At 43.7% G+C, this 21,413-nt stretch overlaps 1 protein-coding gene across 7 annotated transcripts in view; it reads right to left on the bottom strand.

The window, feature by feature from the left end:
* The window catches only part of MYO1B (myosin IB), an 88,569-nt gene that overhangs the window by 57,710 nt on the left and 9,446 nt on the right, over nucleotides 1–21,413 (bottom strand). For 6 of the 7 annotated variants that reach the window (XM_072341733.1, XM_072341731.1, XM_072341735.1 and 3 more), the window contains exons 2-3: nucleotides 17,786–17,926; nucleotides 8,113–8,228 (exon numbers count right to left, since the gene is read on the bottom strand). In XM_072341733.1, the coding sequence (XP_072197834.1) occupies nucleotides 8,113–8,228; nucleotides 17,786–17,920 (251 nt within the window). In that variant the 5' untranslated portion in view covers nucleotides 17,921–17,926. Of the gene's footprint in view, nucleotides 1–2,872; nucleotides 2,957–8,112; nucleotides 8,229–17,785; nucleotides 17,927–21,413 lie in introns of those variants that run through there. The other variant, XM_072341737.1, reaches the window with a different exon arrangement.

Below are 21,413 nucleotides of genomic sequence, written 5' to 3'. Positions count from 1 at the left end.
CTGACCAGATGAGGTCCTGACCCAGGGCATCTCCCACCCCAGTACCGGGCTGTGTTACCCAGGCAGACAGCCAGATCCTGCACCAAGGGAGGACAACACAGACCTACACCAAATCAGTTTGCAGCAACATGGGTGCAAGATTTGAAGTTTCCTGCGTTTACAAAACAATAATTTTGCTGGGCACTTGTATAATTGAAGTACAGAAAGTGTTTTCTGATCCTTTAGCTAAAAATACCTCTAATTGTAGATGCTAAGCTTTTCCTACAGTTTATTTCTTTTTGCTGGACCTCCTGAAGCTTTGCGGCCCATAGGGTTGGGCTTGTAAAAATGCAATTTATCTCTATATGTAACACAGAATGTGTCTGGAAACCAGAGAAGCCTACTAGTAAAACTCAAATATCCAGTTTGTTCCAGCTGTGGCCATACTTTACACAAAACAATTAGTTTTCTGCAAAACCAGACATGTATGGGTGCACCATCACGCCATGGGATTACTGTGCTAAATGTGAACTCCTCATACAAAACCAGAACACATCTTGACTTCAGTGGCTAAGCACAATGCCTATTCCATCAAAATAAAACACTGAGAAATGATTCTTCCTCATGTTTAAAGCACGGCTTGAAGAGATGATGGATTTCAAAGATCATGGCTAAACAAAGACCCCTTCCTGAAGTAAGTATCACTTGGGATCCCCTGGGCAGGGCAGGGACTTGAAGCACACATCAGGTCCTGAGAGCTGATGAGCTCGAGCACATCCTCACTGAGAATCATTGTGGAGCTGACCAGAATGGCTCCATACTGAGCCTCACACAGGGTTTACCTACTAAAAAACACTCCAGAAGTGGAGAGAAAGAAACTGCACACACAATACAGATTTGAACTACCTTACAAAGGCGCCGTGACTGTGGTCCCTTCTGTAGTTCAGACCTCTATTTGCAAACCCCAGTCCCAGCTCTCCTATCCATCCAAAACATAAGGAAAAGATTATGCAGTGTGCTAGACAGTAAACATTAAGATTGCGCATTTCCTAACTCACAATATGAAGAAGTTTATCCTCGGTAATCCAAACGGCATTAACCACAATGTACTCTGAGTTGCAGAAATCAAAGCCTTCAGGATACAGTCACAGGCGGAAGGAGAAGAAATGGAAACAGGGCCTTTGGAAGCAGTAGGAGAGCTCAAATCTTGCTCAAGTTTCAAGGCTTGTAACATAAGCCTTATTTATGTTGCATCTAAAACTATGACAAAGGCTCCCAGCAGAGCAGAAGGACATTTACTGAAGTATTATAAATTGCTTTAAAAAAAAAGGAAAAGAAAAGAAGAAAGAAAGAAAAAAACCAAAACCAGCATTGAGCACAACGAGACATTTACAATGAAAGAACGACAGCTGTTGTTAATTGCAGTTTGAAATCCCAGTTGTTGAGAGCACCACGCTGCCAGTCTAGGAACAGCAAAATGTACATTTAAATCCACGTACAGACTATGCATCAAATGGAATCTTGCTCATTCCTGACAGGGCCTCAACCCACCTTCACTTCTAAGTCTGGATTTCAAAAATGAAAGGTGAAAGCCTTCAGAATTCCTCTTTCTCATGTACAAAAAATCCCAACATTTAAACCAAAAGTGAAGCTACGAGAACCTCCTTTACGACAGTTACACTGACAGATGCTTTAAGTGGTTAAAAGAGCTTTCATTTCCAAGTCCTACCACTCCGTCAGCCCAATTCCCAAAGGGAAAAATGTGACGCTGTTAAAGAGCAGACAGAAGGTTGGTCTGATTTCCTGCGTAGATGAGCACACAAAAAGTTGGAAAGGGAACTGGTTGCAATACTGAGAGGAGATTCAAGAGCAATTGTGTATGGACAGGCTAGGAGAACTCAGTTATAACTGTGGGATATCACAGGGCCTTACCTCTATTTAATGAAGGCCTCATTTCATCCCCCAAATTCAGTCACGCTGCATGGATTCCCAAATCTAACACATGAGTTAGCAGGATCTGACTTTATGTGACGGTATGAATGGATTTTATTTTATTACATGTCAGCATTTTACGTTCTAAATACACAAATGTTATAATAGAAGCTCCAGCTGGAAGTTCCAGTGCCAGGAAAACAAGAGAAATGGGATATGGCAAGAAGGTTGCCAATAGGTTAGACTACTGGAGCATTAGCACGCATCTCCAAATAGCCAACATACAGTAAAGAAGGCTTTTTATTATTATTGTGTTTAATGATCCTGGCTCAAACGTGACCTAGCCAAAACTTGCGTGTTCTTATTCTTACAAATCAAGACAGACTACAACAAATGCACTCACATGAAAAGAAAGGGACTGCCACAGATAACTAAAACCATTTGATTCTTAATCCCCAACATGACCCAAGTGAAATGTGAAAGCATTCAGTGTACAGAGGTATGGGTAAATATTTGAAAACAGCACTAAAAACAAAGCTATTCTGCTGAGGCTCTAAGCCAACAGTTAGTTCACAAAGGATACCCCCCACACCACTTTCCTTTGTACACCACAATGGCAACTATGGAGTTACAGAAGCATCTGGAACACATCTGCAGTTAAGAGCATCCTTTACAAACTCATAGCTTCCCAGACAACCACTCCTTATGCTTTCTGCAGGCTTCTCCATGAGCACACTGGCCATATGGGCACTGCTCTTGTGACCGGCTGCAAGCACAGAGACCCATGAGGAGCCAAGAGATGCACACAGCTATGGGCACAAGGTGAAGGGCTTTCACAATGCCAGCAACAGTTCAGACAAAGAGGATGGTTGAAAAGGGTTGAATAACTGGAATAATACAAGTGTATAGTTGTAATTACAGAGTAAACAGATAGCTAGAGGGTATCTAAGAAAAGACTCACCAGTGCTGAGGCTTTCAGTTGAGATGGATGCTTGCCGATGCTGAGGCACACCACAAAAACACCACGAAAAAGCTATCTCCAGAAATAGAGGGCCTTAGTGGTCAGCCCTTAAATGGGTTCTAGGAGAGGTGAAATCAAGCCTCACCCCTTCCAGGAGCACAACTGAATTACCTACACCTGTGCTCCCACAGCTGATTTGTTGCTTGCCTCAGATGGTTAATCAGAGGTTCAGGCTGTGATCAACAGTTTCCCTTACAAGAGTCATCACATTGAACTTTGTAACCCCATCTTAAAGCCTCTCTCTAGCATTTTAGAAATTAAAATAAAGCACAACTTTCATCTGTACATTCATTCACCCTCATGCTTTGCAGGTTGTTTCTACTTCTCAGGTGTTGGATACATTTTCTGAGCCTCCTTACAACGAACAACTGCTCTAAACCCTTGTCTGTGTTCTTATGCAACAGTACAAAACCTCACGTGACCCAATACTATTCATGTCAATAAGACCACCTCCACCTCTCCAGCACTCAGGTCAGCTGGTTGCATAATATCCAACCAACCCTGCTCCGATTTCAGGAAAAAGCTCAAAAGAAATCTTACTTTGCATTCTAAGCCTTCAAGCTTACAAATCTTTTCCAAAAGGCTCTTCAAAAAATGAGACAGCCATTTCAAGACGGGCACATCACAAGAGTCTTCCTCAAACCTCCATTTTCTCTGGACAGCAGATGTGTCTGGGCATCATGCTCCGACAGGAGGTGTGCCCACAGCCTGCAATGCAACAGGCCCTTCTCAGGTGTGAAGTCCTTCTGATTCCCGAAGCAAATGTGATGGTTCATCCCCATTTCATCTACACGCTTGATGTCCACAGATTTAGCGCATCCAGCACTGCCTCTCTAGAGAGTTCAAATCATAAGCCTTCCAAAAGAAGACTGCAATGCCTTATGTAGGTTTTTTTCCTTCCCCTTTCTTCTTTCAACTCATTCCTAGCATGGGTTGAAAAAAACAGGTACAGGCAGTCCTCCCCAATTGTTATTTATGATTTACGTTGGCCATGGATGCTCCTGCCCAGCAGTTAATTTTGCCAGCTAACCTTTGAAGTGATCACCTTCCCTGCCTATAAATCTCTTTAGAGAAAGACACCTTGCTGAGCCACATGAGCAAGTCCAAAGACTAAACTTCTGAAGAACTCAGGAATTATTAGGAATAAAAACAACCTGGCTGCAAAAAGGGGATACTGCAAGGTGAACAACAAGGAGGAGAGCGCTTGTCAGAAGAGAAAAGGAGGTTAGGAAAGGAGTAATAGAGAAGGAAATAATAAAATTGGTCAATGAAAGACACCAAACTACAGCCCAGGCTTTCACACCACCATCCTCTCCTTCAGCAAATAAAATGTGCTGTTGCATATCTCAAAACATTGATGCCTATGGGGGATGGCTTACTCTTAAGTCTAGGCAACAACTATGTAGGACTTCATCATCCCTTCAGTGAAAAATAAGTGCTTTAAATCAAGGAGGAAAGACTTACTGTAACGTCGGCATTTCTAAAGGGAGGCACTCCTGGAATACCAACAAAAAAAGCCAGAAGCAAAACTGTAACTTTGATATTTGCTGCTTATGTGGGCTCAAAACAGTCCTCACTTGAATAGCTAAAAGCAAATTTAGCCTATTGTCAGTGAAATTCTGGTATCAGCATTAAAATGATTTGTCCCAAGAGTTATTAACACGATGACAATCAAAACAGGGAATCTAATTAAGTCCCTCAAACTTGCCTCGTGAAATCAGGTTGACATCTCCATATTTCTATCCCATGTAAAGGCAAGCCATTTCCAGGACCAACCTGCAAGAGCCTATGCCTCTATGTATCTGAAAGCTTTGAACTTAGTAGCTTACAACTTGTGGCTAGCAGCACCGTTGCCACAGTCTATTTCATCCCTCAGCTTAAAGCAATTTGCAGCTCCAAAGGAAGAAGTCGAGGAGCTTCAGCATGGGAATGGGTGCAGAAAGCCACGTTTTGTGTTATACCTGCAAGAGATGGAGAGCTGCTGGTAGCCAAGATGGGAAATGGAAGCAACATCTACTCTGCAGACCCATAAAACAAACCTGTTCCTGGTAGGAAAGCGATATGGCATGGCAGCTACAAGTAAGTGATATGACAAAGTGTTTAATTCCCATTGCTGCCACAAGATTCCAGCGGCCGCCTTTGTCACTGGTGGAAGGCGATGTAAATTAGAAAGGTAGACAGCTTTGTTCTCTCCCATGTCTAGGCTACCCACAAGGTAAGCAAAACGGCAATTACATCAACTGGAAGGGTAATTACATCACCTGGAAGAGGAGAACAAATGTAAGGAACCACCAAGCAGCTAATGGTCGCAGCACTGAAATGTTACCTTCCGCTCTGAGGAGCCAGAGACAAGCTTGATCCTGCCTTGTAGATAAAAAACAAACCCAGAAAGAGTAACAAAACACTGGGGAAATAAGTGGATGCATAAATAAAGAGCTTGGTAAACTTCCCATTGCAGCTATGCAAATAGCCACGGACTGGGAAAACAAGCATTCCAGGAGCATTACATGGTGTCGTAACAACAGCAGTGAATCTAGAGAGGAATGAAACATTGAAATTTAAAGTCTAAGATTGATTTTTAACAGATAAACCATCATCCAAAACCATCTGACTGGGAACACCCCCTCCCAGAACTTGTGTTTGGCTGCCTGTTTCAAACGTGTCCGCAGCCTCACTCAAGCTACCAAAGAGCACTGAAGCAGCACCCCCAAACCTGGGTGCTCTTGCAGATGCTGCTGAGGAAACACAAAGCCAATGAGAAGGCGAACACTCCCCTCAGCTTTCACATTCAGGTTAAGAAAACACGTGATTTCCACTCCCATGGTTTCGTGTTTCTCCAGTGACCATGTATGGGAAAGAAAAATCCCTAGGTACGGATTTCCTTCATGTCATTAGATGCTGCTCCCTCCTTTGCCTTCAGTTATCCCTTTCTCATTCAGACAGCTATTTTAGTGGGACGGCAGGATTTCTCACGCACGCCCTCCCCATCCCAGTCCATCACCTCCAGATGCTTGCAAGTACCACAAAGCACAGAGAGAAAGATGTATAAAACTACAGGAAAATGAGCAAAACGTGATTTAATAATCTCCATTTCCCAGAAATCCCCTACAGAGCCCATGCTCTTAAGCTACAACCCCAGCAGTCAGCTCCAGAAACACCAACATGTATAACTTGGGAAATGCAGACCTGGAGCTTCTCTCTGAAACAGCAGGCATTGAAGAATAAGAACCATCCAGTGACAGTGCATTTTCTTCTAACCAGCACCCAGGCTGCCCAAGGAGGTGATGGATGCCCTCCCTGGAGACATCCAATGTGAGACTAGATGGAGCCTGAGCACCATGATCAAGCTGTAGGTGTCCTTGTTCATAGGACAGCAGTTGCACTAGATGGCCTTCAAGGGTCCCTCCCAACTTGAATGTCTCTGTGACAAGTGTCTTGGTGCCACACAGCAGAGTGATTTCTAGAAGCATTTCACCAAATCTAAACCCCTGCAAGGCATTCTTATGCATTAAATCATTTACACTTTTCTTGCTGGCACTAATAACAAATCAGATTGATAATTTGTGCAAAGGAGATGCTAAAATAAGAAATGCACTAAATATAACTTCATTTATAAACATATTTTCCCATTCATATGCTTAAGTTTCCTAATGAATAACCAAGAGTTTGGGTCGGCTCATGATTACATCATATGAGCCAGAAGCCTCTTCCCAAAGCCCCCTGAAACAATGCAGTGGGCTTACCTACAACCACCTCTTCTGAAAAGACCACAGCTCAATGGAGATCTGCACACCAAAGAGAAATAAGTATGTAGATCTTGACAAAAGCCACCTGCCGCACATGGATCTGTCAGCTCTAAATCCAGCTGCAGGCAACAAGCTGGGCAATGCCGGCTCTGCCCCAGAGCCAGTTACTGGAGAGCAGCATTCTACCAATTTTGGAAGGGACAAACGGGGTTCTCTCAATCCTACAGCTCCCCTTAGACAGCTGCAAAGGAGAGCAAGGTTACCAGAAGGTAAGGTCTTATTAACTGAAGAAATATGAAATGGAAACACTGCATCTCGAACAACAAAAATCAGGAAATGCTATTCTCCTAATCCAGTATTTTTAAGGATAGTTTGTTAGAAGACAAAACTACCACTCAGAAGCAACACCAAATAAGTCAAAGCTGAATGCCCACGTGATAGGACTGAGCACTGAAAACTAAGTATCAAAATGATCAAAACGGTCATTTCATTCTGGAAAACCACCTCTTGGGAGAGATGGAGAAACAGAAATCAATGTATTAGCTGATTAAACACGTAACCTCCTGAACGCGTAAAGGCAAAGCAGGGCAACAGCCTGACACCACACAGGCATGCTTCCCCAAATCAGAGTCACACAGAGGAGAGGAACAGAGGGCTGCAAATCCACAGCTACAGCACCTAATGAGATAAACCAATTACCTCAACATGCACACCCTGAAGACAAGGCACCTCATGCTCAGCCACACCACCCACACCTGCAGTAAAAGTCTCAGGGTTTAAACACACTCAGGCTTCTCAGTAATTCAGACAAGCCCTATAATAAAGCACAAGGCATGCCAGGCCAGTGGGGCCAGCTCACAGCACAGAAAGGAGCTGGTGTGGGACGCAAGCAAGGCCTCTGACTTCTTAGCAACGTGTGCTCCTGCAGAGAGAGTACCAGAGGCAAACCCATATCAGAATATGACATTATACTTACTTTCCAGCCTTTCCATTCCTACATTTAGACCTGGAATTTACATCACATGCAAACCACTTTTTGCAGTGTTGTGTCTCCATATATACGCAATGAATTTTACTCTTAAGATTCACATGACATATTGATGGCACTCAGGCTTCCCTCTTAGAAATGGCTTATCTCCAAGCCAACACAGGGGACCAAGTTATTGTTCCCCTACAGACAGCATCAATCAAGAACACTTCCTCGAAACCAGGCTACAATGCAGCAACGAAGGCTACCCAGTAGAAGTTAAAGGAATATGTTCCCAAATGCACACACCAGAGCCTAAATACATGAAATACAACGTGTGGCTTCTCTTTAAAATGAACTAATCACGAGGGGACTGCTTTAATGGGCACGGACTTCTTGATGAGAAAGACAGCTGGCACCATCTGCTCACGGGCAGCCTGAAACGAAAGCTCTGTCGCTGTACTCACATGTGAGGGCTGAGTTCATAGAAGTTGCGGTTTCTGTATTCTTCAACTTTTTCTGGAGTATAAATGGGGAGAGGTCTGTAAGGGTTTATCGATATCACCACGCTGCCAATGTAGGTCTGTGGGGGAAAAGAACACAACAAACATCATGGAGTTTTCTTTTTAGAATACTTTTGCTTTTCATGTCTTTCTGTTTAACGCTTACGTAAGGAAAAAAACACAAACATAAAATTACAACAAGAAAGGGGGGGGGGAAAAAAAGCCCACGTTGTAATAATGCATATATATGTATCTTTGCACACTGAAACGCTCCCTAGGTCTCGCTAAACATGGCAGCAGCTACTTGTACGGAATGGAATGCCTCTCATCAACGTTTTTAAAACAAAGTCCTATCGTACAAACATTTCTCTGACCTTCAGTTGGGGAGGAAAATGGGACACAGATGTTCATGAAGGACCCACTCCATCCGCATGGCAAACAGAAGTGCAGAGAAGCAGCACAGTGTGCGGCCAAACTCCTTCCTACACTCAGGCAGAAGGCACACACAGGCTGATGGCCTCTCATAGGTTTCCATCAATTGAGAGGTATGAAGGCAAGGCTAAAGCCAGCTGAAGTCGTGCTGTGGTGCCCCATCAGACACAAAGCATTGCTTTGATTTCCAGATGCTAAATGTAGATGCTGCTAATGGAGGAAAACAGTGTGGGTATTGCATTGGTTTTCCTCTAGGTCCTATTCAGCACCCAGCAGAATGACAGTGGGTTAGCATCCATGCTGCAAGAAGTTCCACAGCCCCTCTGATCCTCACTGCAGGCACTGAGCAAGCACAAAGTAAAAGTCAAACACTTGGTATCTCTTTCCCTAGCCACGAAATGACTAAGAACACCAGGCAAAAAATATGGGTTTATCAATAAGTGGGGCTTCCAGGAGGTGTGACAGCTGCATACAGAGGCCACAGGTACCCACTAGGATTACCCCTGCTAGGAACTGCTTAAGTAAAAACAACAATTCTTATATAGATCTTTGAGTTTAAATGGCTCCTTCTACTGCCCAAAGGATGAAACAGAAGCAGCCACTGCTGAAAGCTCGTCACACAACTGTTGCTGCAATGAAGCATAACGCTCTGCAAACTGGGCTCAAGGCTCACCATTCCCAAACAGCACATGTTTCTCCTCTCCTTTGGAACTGGCCAGGAATCTTCTGCAAAACACTTTCCCCCATGCATCTGAGCTAGAGTAAAGACAATTGGAATGCGCTGGTTGCACCCGGAGCCCAGGGAGAGCAAGGGGAGGGGAAGGAGCCCGTGGTACTTTGCCATCAGGGTGGCCAGACTGCAGCTCACAAGAGGGACAACCAAATGCCTGCCTATGAGGAAGGCAGCCCAGAGGCACTCCAACACAGACTGCTGCTGCAATCACAAAGCGGGTCTGTGCCTTTGCAAAATAACTAAGATTCTTGCTTCTTGCAAACACACGCTGCAAAGTGTGCTTAGATACACGTCCTCCAAACAGCATGTTGTTCTAGTTTCGTGGTCATCCTCCCCTTAATAAGGAAAGCGGTTTCCATTTGTCTACTCTCCTCCAAACTGTAAGTAAAAACCCCAAAATGAGCTCCCTTCTAAGGAGTTGGCTCTGCTTCCTCAGCATACGCAGCACCAGCAATTTGCAGCTTTCAGATGCTTGGTGCAAACAACAGGTACCCAAAAACAAGAAGCTTTCTGGTCCTCACACGTGCTTGGATACCCCATTAGGACTCCTTCGTAATAAAACAGGGGTATGTTAGCTTGCTTCTTCATAAATCTTAGGAAACTGTCAATTCAACTCATTTTGAACTCTGTGTTGGAAAGTACCAGCAGAAGACACGTGCAGACCAGATCTGAAAGATTATATTTTGAAACAGGAATTCCCTGAAACTCAAAGACCTGCCCTTTCCAGCTATTCTGCTGCTATAAAAGCATTAAGTTTGATTGCTGCATTCTTGAAGTACCCTGAAATGCCAAAGCAAAGAAAGATGGGTAAAAGTGAAAAGCTTCATTTTTACATTTGAATACAGGCGTTCATGGGAGATTTATTTAGAAGCATCTCATCATAGCTAAGAACTGCCCAGACGATGTATTTTGGGTATTCAAGTCAGCTATCCATTGTCAGAAATACAGCTCAATTCCTAAAATACCAATATTCCAAAAGGTCAAACGACTATATAGAAACAAAGCTGTATACACGCCCATTCTAAACACCAACCTGCAGCATGCCAAGAAACCATCAGCTGTGCTGCAAAGCTGCTCACTAGAGCTGATACACTGATAAAGCCCCTCTTCTAGAATGCTAGTATCTCCAAACTGACACCAGTACTTGTTAGCAGTGGTCTGTGACATTCCGCCTAACTGGGATAAACAGAGCCAGAAAATAGCTTTCCCACATAACATCTGCCTTCCCATCAGAACTCCACCATAAACAAACAAACTAAATGGCTTAAACCCTTGAGCAAGCAACAGGCGCAGTAACATTCCAGTGCTGGAAGGAGAATGCCGAGGGGTAGTGGGAGACGTACAGCAGCACCCCAGGGACTGAGAGAGCCTTCATCCTCTCTGTTCAAGGGGAAAAACTAACCCCAGAGGAACGGCCTCGTGATGACAGTACAGAGTGCAGGCAGGAAATCTGATTTTTTTCTTGGCTTTGCTGTTGGCCTTGTTATGCGAGTTTGGACAAGATCTGCTGTCTTCTCAATTTTCCCTAACGAGAGACTCTTGATTATACTCGTTTCTCTGAGATTCTCCTTTACCAGAAGGACTCACAGAGACCAAGACTGCTTCCTTGGAGCGTTTACCCTGAACCTGGATCAAAAGGACTCTTGGGCGGTTGGATTAGATGATCTTAGTGGTCTTTTCCAACCTCAGTGATGCTACGATTCTCACTACAAGTCTATCAGTGAACCTGTTCCGCAGCGTGACTACAGTGCCAAGCACTAACACTGCAGTGTGGAAATTTAACTTTCCATCAGGTCAAAAGGCAGGACGTTCTGCATCCTCCAACAAAGAAACACAAGCAACGCCACCCTGTGAATTTAAGGGCTTAAGGCCCTCAGCAGAAGAAAACTTAAAATTACAACCCAGTGGGAAAAGGAAGCAATGTTCAGTAGGCCGCTCCTCCAAGATGTTAGAGGTGTAAGTCGTAAGACACCTTGATGCCTGCTTTTTCCTCTGAGGAACAAAAACAAACCTAGCAGCCTAGGGCAAGAAGTTACCAATACAGTATATCAAGTAAAGCTGTTTTTCCTCTGTCAGAGTTAATCTTGGAATATCCCAAGGGTCCAAGAGAGAAGAGACTGCAGCTGCAGAAGCCAAGGAACGCTGCCAGCAGTAGTCAGGGCTGCACAACAGGAGCTGCAGAGGCTGCCTTACTAACATCTGAGAAACCTCCTCTGGACTAGTAGCACCCAGCACAAAGCAACCTGAAATGAAAATCATCATGTACCTGCACCTGTCCGCTAAAAACCAACACTGCTTCACACGTGGCAGCTCAAATAACAACGAAGCAGTTTCTTGCACATGGTTGCCTGCTGTAGTCCTGGAAAAAATGCTGCTGCAAAAACAACTCCTGCTTTAAGATGCACAATAGTTACAGGACTACGCGAGTGTGCTTAAAGCATGCTAAATTCCCAAGGCCCAGCACAGCTACTCCATTTATTCATGCATTTTTAAAATGTATAGCACAGAAAACAAAGTTCTCGTCAAGTAAGACTGCTAGTGGGGATACAGCCTCTACCACATACGTTATGGCTATGCTAAGGACTCAAGAAACAAAGCTCAAGCAGGTAACACAAAGGCAGAATTGCACACATGACAAAGCAACCAACCACAACACAGCAGTCCATGTCAAAAAGGACAGCAAGATCCTCTTCAGTGCAGGCTGGGTCCTGCATGCTGCTGTGCAAACAGCCCCGACAGGCTGCGGTAACCTGCAGCGGCCAAAATCAAGCCCTTAATCTCACAGCAATCATTTTAGAGCCCTGAAGAAACAACGGAGCATTCTGCAGAGAAAGGTGCTCGAGCATAACGTGCTGAAACAAGTACTTAAAGAGGATGCATGTATACAGACTATCAGGTTTCTCTTGTAAGTTTCTGGAGGGTACAGACTTCGCTGCTGAGTGTTACTGCTAACCTCACTATCATCCCGACAGAGCTCGATGGTATTACTAACAAAGATGATTAATGACCTCAATCCCCCACCTCTCCATCATCTCAACCCCCCACCTCTGCGACTCTGAATGCTGACTCCAAAGCCATCTGAGTGCTATCTCTGCTCTGTGCCCATCTTTTGTGTCTGCATGTCAGACAACATGCACCGAAACCACTAGTAAATGTCATCATCATCTCTATGAAGGAATACACAAGATTTTGGGGCAGAGCCAACGCTGCCCAAGTTGCTGGGGTCCTATGGGAGGCACTTCCCACACCACCTTCTCTCTTTTCAAAGAGCCACACCAAAGTGGCCAGCAGTGTGTAATGAAGAAGACCTCAAGCACAGCCAACCACGTCAACCTGATTTGTAATGTTTTCTTTACTTCTTCAAGCAGGTACTGCATGCAGCCCTATGCCGCCATTGCCATGTTTAGCATGGGGGTGGCATACAAAGAGGAAAGGGAATAAAGCAATGCCTTTAGACAAGCAGCTCTAGTCCTATGCTCTGTGAGTGTCCCTTCTCCCTCTTAAGACACCACTTCCAAACCTGCACAAAAACCCTGACCGAGGGCCCCAGCCAGCCTCAAAGACAACCTGTAAAGGCCAGTGCAATTATGCTGACCTAATTCAGACAGCGATGACATTGAGAATAAAACCGAACTTCAACCAGCGCTATGACCATATTACAATTAAAACCTTCCCAGCAAGCTGCATTTATATATCCCAATACCACAAAACTCTTTTATTCACGCCACCAATTAAGTTTTATGGAGGGGTGTGATCGTGCAAGGCCAATTCATATTGAGACAGTCGGTCTCATTCATGTATTTATTTCTATCTTCCATCCCCTTCCTCCCAGCACAATAACTGGAAGATCAGAGCCGGGTGCAGCAGGAACAAAGCCACTGTGCTTGACTGCGATTTGGCCAACTCCTGAACTATGCAACATCACTAAAAAAGGAGCCAATCAACAACACACAGTTGAGCAGAAGTCAAAGCAGAAACAAGGCTACCCCCAAAACACCCTAACAGCAGACATCCCCAGGAAGTCCCCCAGCCAGTGACACAAGCACACCGCAAAGCCAATCAACAGAAGGCAGCCACAAGGATGCTACCTCAAGCAGCTAGCACTGAGTTATTATACTGGAATGACAAATATTTAATAGCTCAGTAATAAAACAACATGTGTTCAGTACCGTAAGAGTGTTCTTGCCCAAAGCAGCCCACAAAAACTCCACGTGCAGAAAATACAAATTAAACGCTGACATCAGAGAAAGATTCTGTTAGGCTACAAGAACAAAAAGCAAACAAACATTTTGTTGTCATGAACAAAACGCTGACCTCTGTTTCTCTGGGAAGGCTTCAAGAAACAACATAACTGCGGGGAAAAATGTGCAGGGCAGCAGAACAGAGCGGCTTCTGGCCCTAAAGGCTGCAAATATACCCACGCAGCACCAGTCCCTCCAGACTGCTCCTCCAACACAAGAAACCAGTAAGAAAATCAGCTGCAGAGCAATATGTACGCCTCAGTTTACCCCAGTTCTCCACTATCACTGTGAATTCATGCACTGACAGATGCCAGCCCTCTCCCCGATTCTGCAGTGTTCCAAAGAGTAAAAGAAAAATAACTGCTGGGCTGGATGGGCTGATCACATTTCAGTCAAATCAATGCAAATAAAACATGGAGGGAATAGGGGTAGCAGAACGAGTCTAAATTAATCCACGGTATACAAGCTGAGCTTTATGGAGGTATTTAGAAGTTAATATGCGGTCTCTTGGTCACACATTTTAACCACGCAAGCTGCTCCCTGTGACCTCCAAATAATCATCATTCTATGCGCTAACTGCATTGGTCATGAATCACATTTCACTCAAGTTCAAGAAACTCTCCCTTTGTTACTGATACTTACAGAACAGAAAGTGGTTTTATCAATAAAAGGTTTAAGAGCTGCAAAAATAACATCACAGACTATTGCAGCTTTTTAATGAGATTTTTCTTGGTCAGACATACCCCAGGCATTTCCAGACATGACTAAACTCCAAGATTCCCATTCCCAATTAACACATTCATTACCCAACCAGCCCTTCCCCCAGAGCATGAGATTACTGCCGAATCTGATGGTCTTTAGGAGAATAATTGGCCCAGCTCCAGCTTCACCAGCCTTCATGTTTATTTTTACAGCCGCGGCCTCCAGCCCAGCAATGCAACCTAACACCCACGTCCATTAAACGTCCATCAAGTACAATTAAAAACGAACAACAGGCAATCAGGTTGTAGTCCGTTCTCTGACTGGTAGGAGTACACTTTTACCCTTGTTTGCACATGACAACTTTGAAGTACCAGTTTCCTCTTGAAGAGCTCAGAGTGGTCAAGCGAACCACTGGGAATCCAGGTCTGATCCAGCTCTTGCAAGGGGAGCTCTTGCAGAAAAGACTTGGCACTAGGATTTCCGACATTAAGAATTCAGTGTCAAACCCAACTACCACGATAGAGACTAGGGAAGACAAAAATTGTATTGTTTTCTCCTGGAATGAGCCCATTTATCTTGTCATCTTTGGCTATGGAGAGAGATCTGGCGCTGTTCGCAGAGGGACTGATCTGACTCACATCCATCTATAAGGCTGGCTAACACGATTATGCCATGTCTGGCCAACTTGAAAGTTTTTTCAAAACTACTCGCGTTACAGGTCTCATTCCTCACGACAAACCCCTTTGAAGGTTTATAACTGTAGCTTGGTTTTAAAACTAACATATGCAGCACAGACACAGCTGTTGGTTCACAGAAAACTGCTTAAAACCTGATGCTCAAAAACTGCGGTCAGATGCTGTAGAAACTTTTCAGTCCAGTCAAAAAGCTTCCATTTGAATTCATTTCTTTAAACTTGGACACCATGTTTGGTAATGCCTACAACTGGGTACTGACCTAAGAGGTGACCTTACAATCCCAAAGGCTAAAACTGTTGCCTTCCAAAGGGATCTGAGGGGCCAACTTTAATAGCTTGTCAGAGCCGAGGAAGCCTGCAGTCTTTGTTGAGCACCAACAGTAGCCCTGTATCACTTTAACTCAGCTTCTCCATGAGAGCATGCAAACTACAGACTTTACATGGCAAAGCAAACATTGCTTCCAGATGGAACAAAGGCTCCGTTGTGCTCTTCTAAGTCTAAAAACAGACACACCAAGTGTGGTTTCCATGAGGAAGGCTTGGGGAGAGGAGAGTGGCTGGCGATAAGGGAAAGGGAGAGAAGAGTTTAAAAAGTAACGCCTGGTGAATGCAGCGAGAGCCCTTCCAATTGCTCCGTACATCAGACAGCGACAGTAGTATGAGATCTGCAGGGCATTCATCTGATGGGAAATGAAGGTATTATTCCCCGAGTGGTTTGGGAAACAAAGCCACGCGTAACTTTCCTACGCGGTAGCAGCACGTGGCATGGATGTGAACAGCGATGCCTTCCACGACTAACGTACCAGATGCAACAGTAGTTTCAGAGGCGTGCAATGCTCTGCCTTTACAGCACAGATTCACAAACAATACTTGTTAGACCTTAAAAAACTGTCACACGATCAAACAAACCCAGAGACAAAAAGGGCAAGTGACACTGCAACGTGCTGCATTTGCAACAAACGACATACATACACACACACAAAATGCTTTGCTTTTGGCAACAGTTCAAACATCCCAACAGAGCTCCTTTAAGTATTAGTCTTTCCCACCTGCAAGGCAAAAGAGCCTACACTGCTAGAGAAAAGTGACACCCCGCATCACCTGCCAAAGCACATAATACAGCTAATTACAGCACATTTCAGTGCCAGAATGGGAAACTGAAGGAAATACAGGTTCCGCTGTCATTGCCTCGCAGAACTGCTTGAAGACAGTTGTCAGATGGCATGTAATAGGTGATAAACAGTAAAACAAATTACCCATTTGTCAGTCAAACTGATTTATTTCCACCCTAAAGTATGTAAAAACATGCAGATAAATATGTTGCCGTCCATAGCAGCTCACATAAAACATCTTGAGCAATCCACTCCCATGTGGTTTATGGTAATCCTCACTAAGGGACTGCACAGGCTGGAGTACCCTGACCAAGCCGGTTTGCATCCCCAGTGCTCTACATACAACTTTCAAATAGGACCCAATGGTGGGGCAAGGTAGGACAGTTACTCTCAGTCTTTAGGCAAACATCTCCCTTCTCTTTTCTTTCATATTTTCTCGAGCTTAAGTGGAATGAAATCATTCCATATCCCCCATTTTTAGTGCAGGTATTAGAAATACAGTGCTAACATTGAGGTCAGTTACATGAGCCAACGACCGGATGAAATCCTGCATCCCAGAAGAGACAAACACTGCGGGACTTGTAGGGAGCTGGATGGAGGAGCGGCAAAGAGGATCCCAACAGCCACCTGCCTGCATCAGCACCTAAGGCCTAGCAAAGGGAACAGGGCACGTCTTCAGGGGAAAGAAGAGAGAAATGTTTGGAAATGTAAGTCACAAGTCACCAGGGAGAATTCTTGAACCATATTGGAAGAAATCTCCCTTTCTGTAAACACAGATTCACTTGGGTTTCTTCTCTAACAAGGTTTTCATGGTTCGTGAGAATCCTCATCTTACTTTCATTTTCTAGTCAAATTAAACTGCCAGTCCAAGCATATAAAGTGAAATAAAAGCAGATAGATGCAACTGCGTGTTGCTAGAGAGAAGGGAACAGGCGAGGTTCAGTAGGAAAACTATGTTAAAATAAAGATGCAGCAAAGAATGAAAAACAGAGGTACAAAAGCACAGACTATAATAAAATAAAACCAAAAAGGAATAGAGGAAGCAAACATAGTAATACAGACCCTCCCATGCTGGAGGATGGAAAGGAAAAAGCATAACGAAACCATGAAGCTCAGAATGCTTAGCAAGAGGGAAAAATATAGTCACAGTAAAACTTAAAGGGGGGATATAATTAAATACAGAGCACATCTATTTGATTGTAATAAGCTGCAGACAATTGCTTGCAGCTCATAGGTCTATTTTGGCTTAAACATTTCAGCTTTACTCTTCAAGGACTTATCTTTCACCAAAGGTCTTGCAAAGTCTCAGCAGATCATTAAGTCCCTACAGCCTTTGCAACACTACGCACGCTTTAACTAAAATGGAACAAAGAGATGAAGCAGGAAATTAAGGGCTTAATTGGAATCACAACTGGCCCCTTCATTCCCAGCCTTTGCTTCATCTGTTAGTTCCCAGCATCTCTCCTATTGAACATCATTTAATATACCTGAAGGTTATGATTACTCCCATGTATATCAAAGCTTAAAATCAAGCATTTCTAAGGAACACAACATCTTCTTTCCCCTCAATTTACCGCCAACAGGCACCAGTGAAGGCAGCTCTAGTCCCTAATGCAACAGCCTGCGTACAGGTACTCAGTCTATCCATACCCTTGTAAAAACACATATATTTCATGAATGATAACACAGGCCCCCAGATGATGTTCCATGTTGACATACTCACATATACTTCATTGTGATCAAAGCGCTTTTTCAGATTATTGATGAAGGAATCTTCATTGAGCGGCTCTAAAAGAACCATATCTCCCACACCTATCATGTCATCTAAAAGCGACGTCTTGACCTCCATTTTGGCCATTTCCGCCTGCAAAGAAAGAAAAACAGAGCAAATTAGCTCCAACTTACTCTAATCAGTCTAATTTTTCATAGGTGTTAACCATCAATACTCCCTTAGGTTCACAAATAAAAGCCCCATCAAATGGCGCTTCTTTGTTTCCCTCCAGTGCACCAAATTAAAGCTTAGATCGGTCCATATCGTGATCTGAATTTGCTTCTCACCTTATCGGCACTTCTCCAACCCAGACATCTTTCAAGCAGAAACCAAGCAGTTGAATTTGCTCAAAACCCCACCGTCCTTACTCGACTTCATGAATGAAGTACTCTAGAGTGCATATAATCCATTACAGTGCTGCTCTTGGTTACCTCCTGAGGCTATGAAATTATTTCCTTTCCTAACTGGACTCGAAGCTACATATTTACTTGTAATTTTATTGCTTAAGATGCAACAACGCAGCTGATGAGAAGGGGCTACAACTACATTATTAGTGTAGCGAAAGGCATAAGTGGGGCTAAAACAGAGAGCTTATCAAAGTAACCAGTGCTAATAAAGTAATTCAGATGAAGAAGTCAAGGTGAGGCCAGAACTTGGACGTTCTTCTAGAAGTTAGTGCTTCATACAGTCAGCGTTATCTCAGCATTGCAGCTAACCCATTCAACAGCTGATCTAAAACAAGCGTAGCCTTTTAACTCTTGCTCGTGTCCACAACCACTACGTGCCGTTTGATTTTTGAGCAGTGAGCGACATCAGATCAGGGCTTAAGTCACGTTTGATGTTTTTCCAAATTCAGCAAAGAGAAGTACAGCTCCCCAGGCAGCTACGGGAAACACTACAACAAGAGCCCCAACCTGAACCAAGCCTGGGAAACGCTAGAAATTCACATGGAAAAGCAAAAGCGGTGATGAACTTATGGTAACCAACCAAAGCTGAGTCAACTCTGCTAGACAAACAAAAAAGCATTCATTTTAAACATAAGCACTGGATAAATATTTTTATTTTTAAGAGAAAAAGGCTTTTGTTCTTAAAAGTTCACCTCTTTGAAGCCCCCAAAATATCCTAAATGTTCACAAAAATCTTTCCAGAGGTATCGCCTCAATTTCTGCATCCCATTAAGACAAATTCTTTACGCTACCCGTCTTGTTTCTGTGACCCCTTAACTTTCCATACAGCAACAACTAAAGTCCAAATAACTTTTGAAGACTGAAAAAAAAAAGAAAGTCCTCCAGTATGGAACTTATTAAATAACGGGTTTGTAGCCAAAAAAAAAAAAAGTCCTAATATGGGCAATCGCAACCTAAAATTAAACGTCTAAATAGCATACCTCATCTACCATTGTGAAATGACATACCTCCTACCACACTTTATGCATCACTGCTCAGGAATTTCAAGACCAGATCAGCCAAGCCCATCAGGAACGCTTGCGTATTCCCGACCTCAGATGCACAAAGACACTCTATCTACTACTAAATGCTGGACCAGAAATTTGTATACAAATATCAACTTACCTACACTTTAAAAAATGTCTATTTTATCATCAAAGGCTTATTTTCATCTTGATAGGTTCCCCCCCCAACAATTTAATATCATACCACGGTAAAACTATTTCACTGACTGCCAGAAAACATGACAAGCATAGGTGATTAAAAACAGACAGTGTACCTACAGATATCCTGTTCAACACTGAAGCCTCAAAAACATGCTCAAGTTTTGCATCATATCCCTAAAACCAGCCATCAGTGTTTGAGGACTGTCAAGGACAGCCAACAGTAACGTTTGAACTCAAGCGAAACATATTAAGATTGAATGCGATAATTTAACTTACTAGGAGCAGTCAGTCAACTGGAGGAAATCAAGGTACATAACACCCTCAAAATACAAATGCTAATTTTAAAAGCAGCTCTAAGAAAACTCAAAGAGTTGACACGCTCCACAGACTTCAAAAAGCATATATATATAACCTATACACAAAAAAAAACCTTGCTGGAATTGCGAGACGAAGCTTCCATCAAGATGTTTTTAGCTGTACATCATGAAGCTCAGAAACTCGATCCAAATCCACACCCAGGTATTTATAGAAATCTTTCCTCATCATGGGGAGCTCATTCAACGCCGTTTGGAGAACTGTACACCAAAGCAACCTGCTCCTTCCTCCATACACATTCTGGCATCCTTTCATGGGTTTTTGGGAATGATGTTGAAGAACCGGGATGATGAGAGTGCTGGGACCAAAACATGCTCTCAGTGGCTCAGAGACCAGAAACAATTAAAACCACAGCTGTGCTTGTTGAGGAGTACCAGCAGACAGGAAATTAGGTTAGAGGAAAGAGTTAGAATGGGTTACGTCCTTTAAAACAAAGACATCCCACCTGAACAGGACCTACAGGAAAGCTGGGGAGTGACTTGTTATATATAAGGGCATGTTGCTAAAGGACAAGGGGAAAATGGTTTTAAACTGGAAGAGGGTAGGTTTAGACTAGATATTATGAAGACATTCTGTACTGTGATGGTGGTGAGACTGGAACAGGTTGCCCAGTGAGGCTGTGGATGCCCCATCATCCCTGGGGGCATTCAAGGCCAAGCTGGATGGGGCTGCGAGCAACATGGTCTAGAGCGAAGTGTCCCTGCCTATAGCAAGGACATGAAAGCAGATGATCTTAAAAGTCCCTTCAAACCCAAACCATTCTGTGACTCTATGTTAGACTATTTTCCTCAGAAGGCTCTCGAAAAAGGGATTTCTTGTGGGTTGAAATGAGGCTCTGTGTGAACTGGGCCAGAAGTTCCAAGTGGAAACTATCCACTGATTTAAATAATGCATTGCTTTTTGTATCTATAGAACGTCATTCTGTCGACATCAAAAGAAACAACAACACCGCACAAAAGATTACAAATGCCCGTCACTGAATGTTTAATACGGCAACCAATTACCTCAGCATAAGAGCAAAAGCCTTATAACACTTCCAGTCTGAAAACTAGAGGCTTCATCAAACGTTTCCTGAGCCCTACCACACCCACTTAGAATCTTCCACATTTACCTTCCTTATCCCCAAAGCACACATTGGCAGCGTTTCAGAACAGCTCTCTTTTCTCCATCCATTTGCCAGACCTCTCTTCCTCCTCGCTCTGCTTTCGCATCCAGGCCTTAACCCAATGAAGTGAGAACAGTTTCAACACTTTTCCATTCTCAGGGAATTAAAAGAAGAAAAAAAAGCTTGCTCAGTAATCCCTCACAGCTTGACCTATTTTATGTTGGACACAACTTGCTCTGCAGGAGAAGGGCTGGGCAGACTACATCTATAACACGCTTTTACCCACATGCTGTTAGACATAGGTTTGGGGTATCTATTCCTTGTAGGGCCTGGGAGTGCCATCCTGCACTCACGGCCAGCTGGATCTCATCCTTCCTGTCCCTCTTGGCCTCACAGATGGCAAATTGAAAACTACACCCCTCCAGAGCCACGGCAGTCTTATCATCAGCCCATCTGAAATGAGAACTAATGACAGCTATAAATAGAAG

This window comes from Excalfactoria chinensis, chromosome 7 (genome assembly GCF_039878825.1).
Source record: "Excalfactoria chinensis isolate bCotChi1 chromosome 7, bCotChi1.hap2, whole genome shotgun sequence".
Taxonomy (NCBI): Eukaryota; Metazoa; Chordata; class Aves; order Galliformes; family Phasianidae; genus Excalfactoria; species Excalfactoria chinensis.
This window is presented reverse-complemented; position numbering and strand designations above follow the sequence as displayed.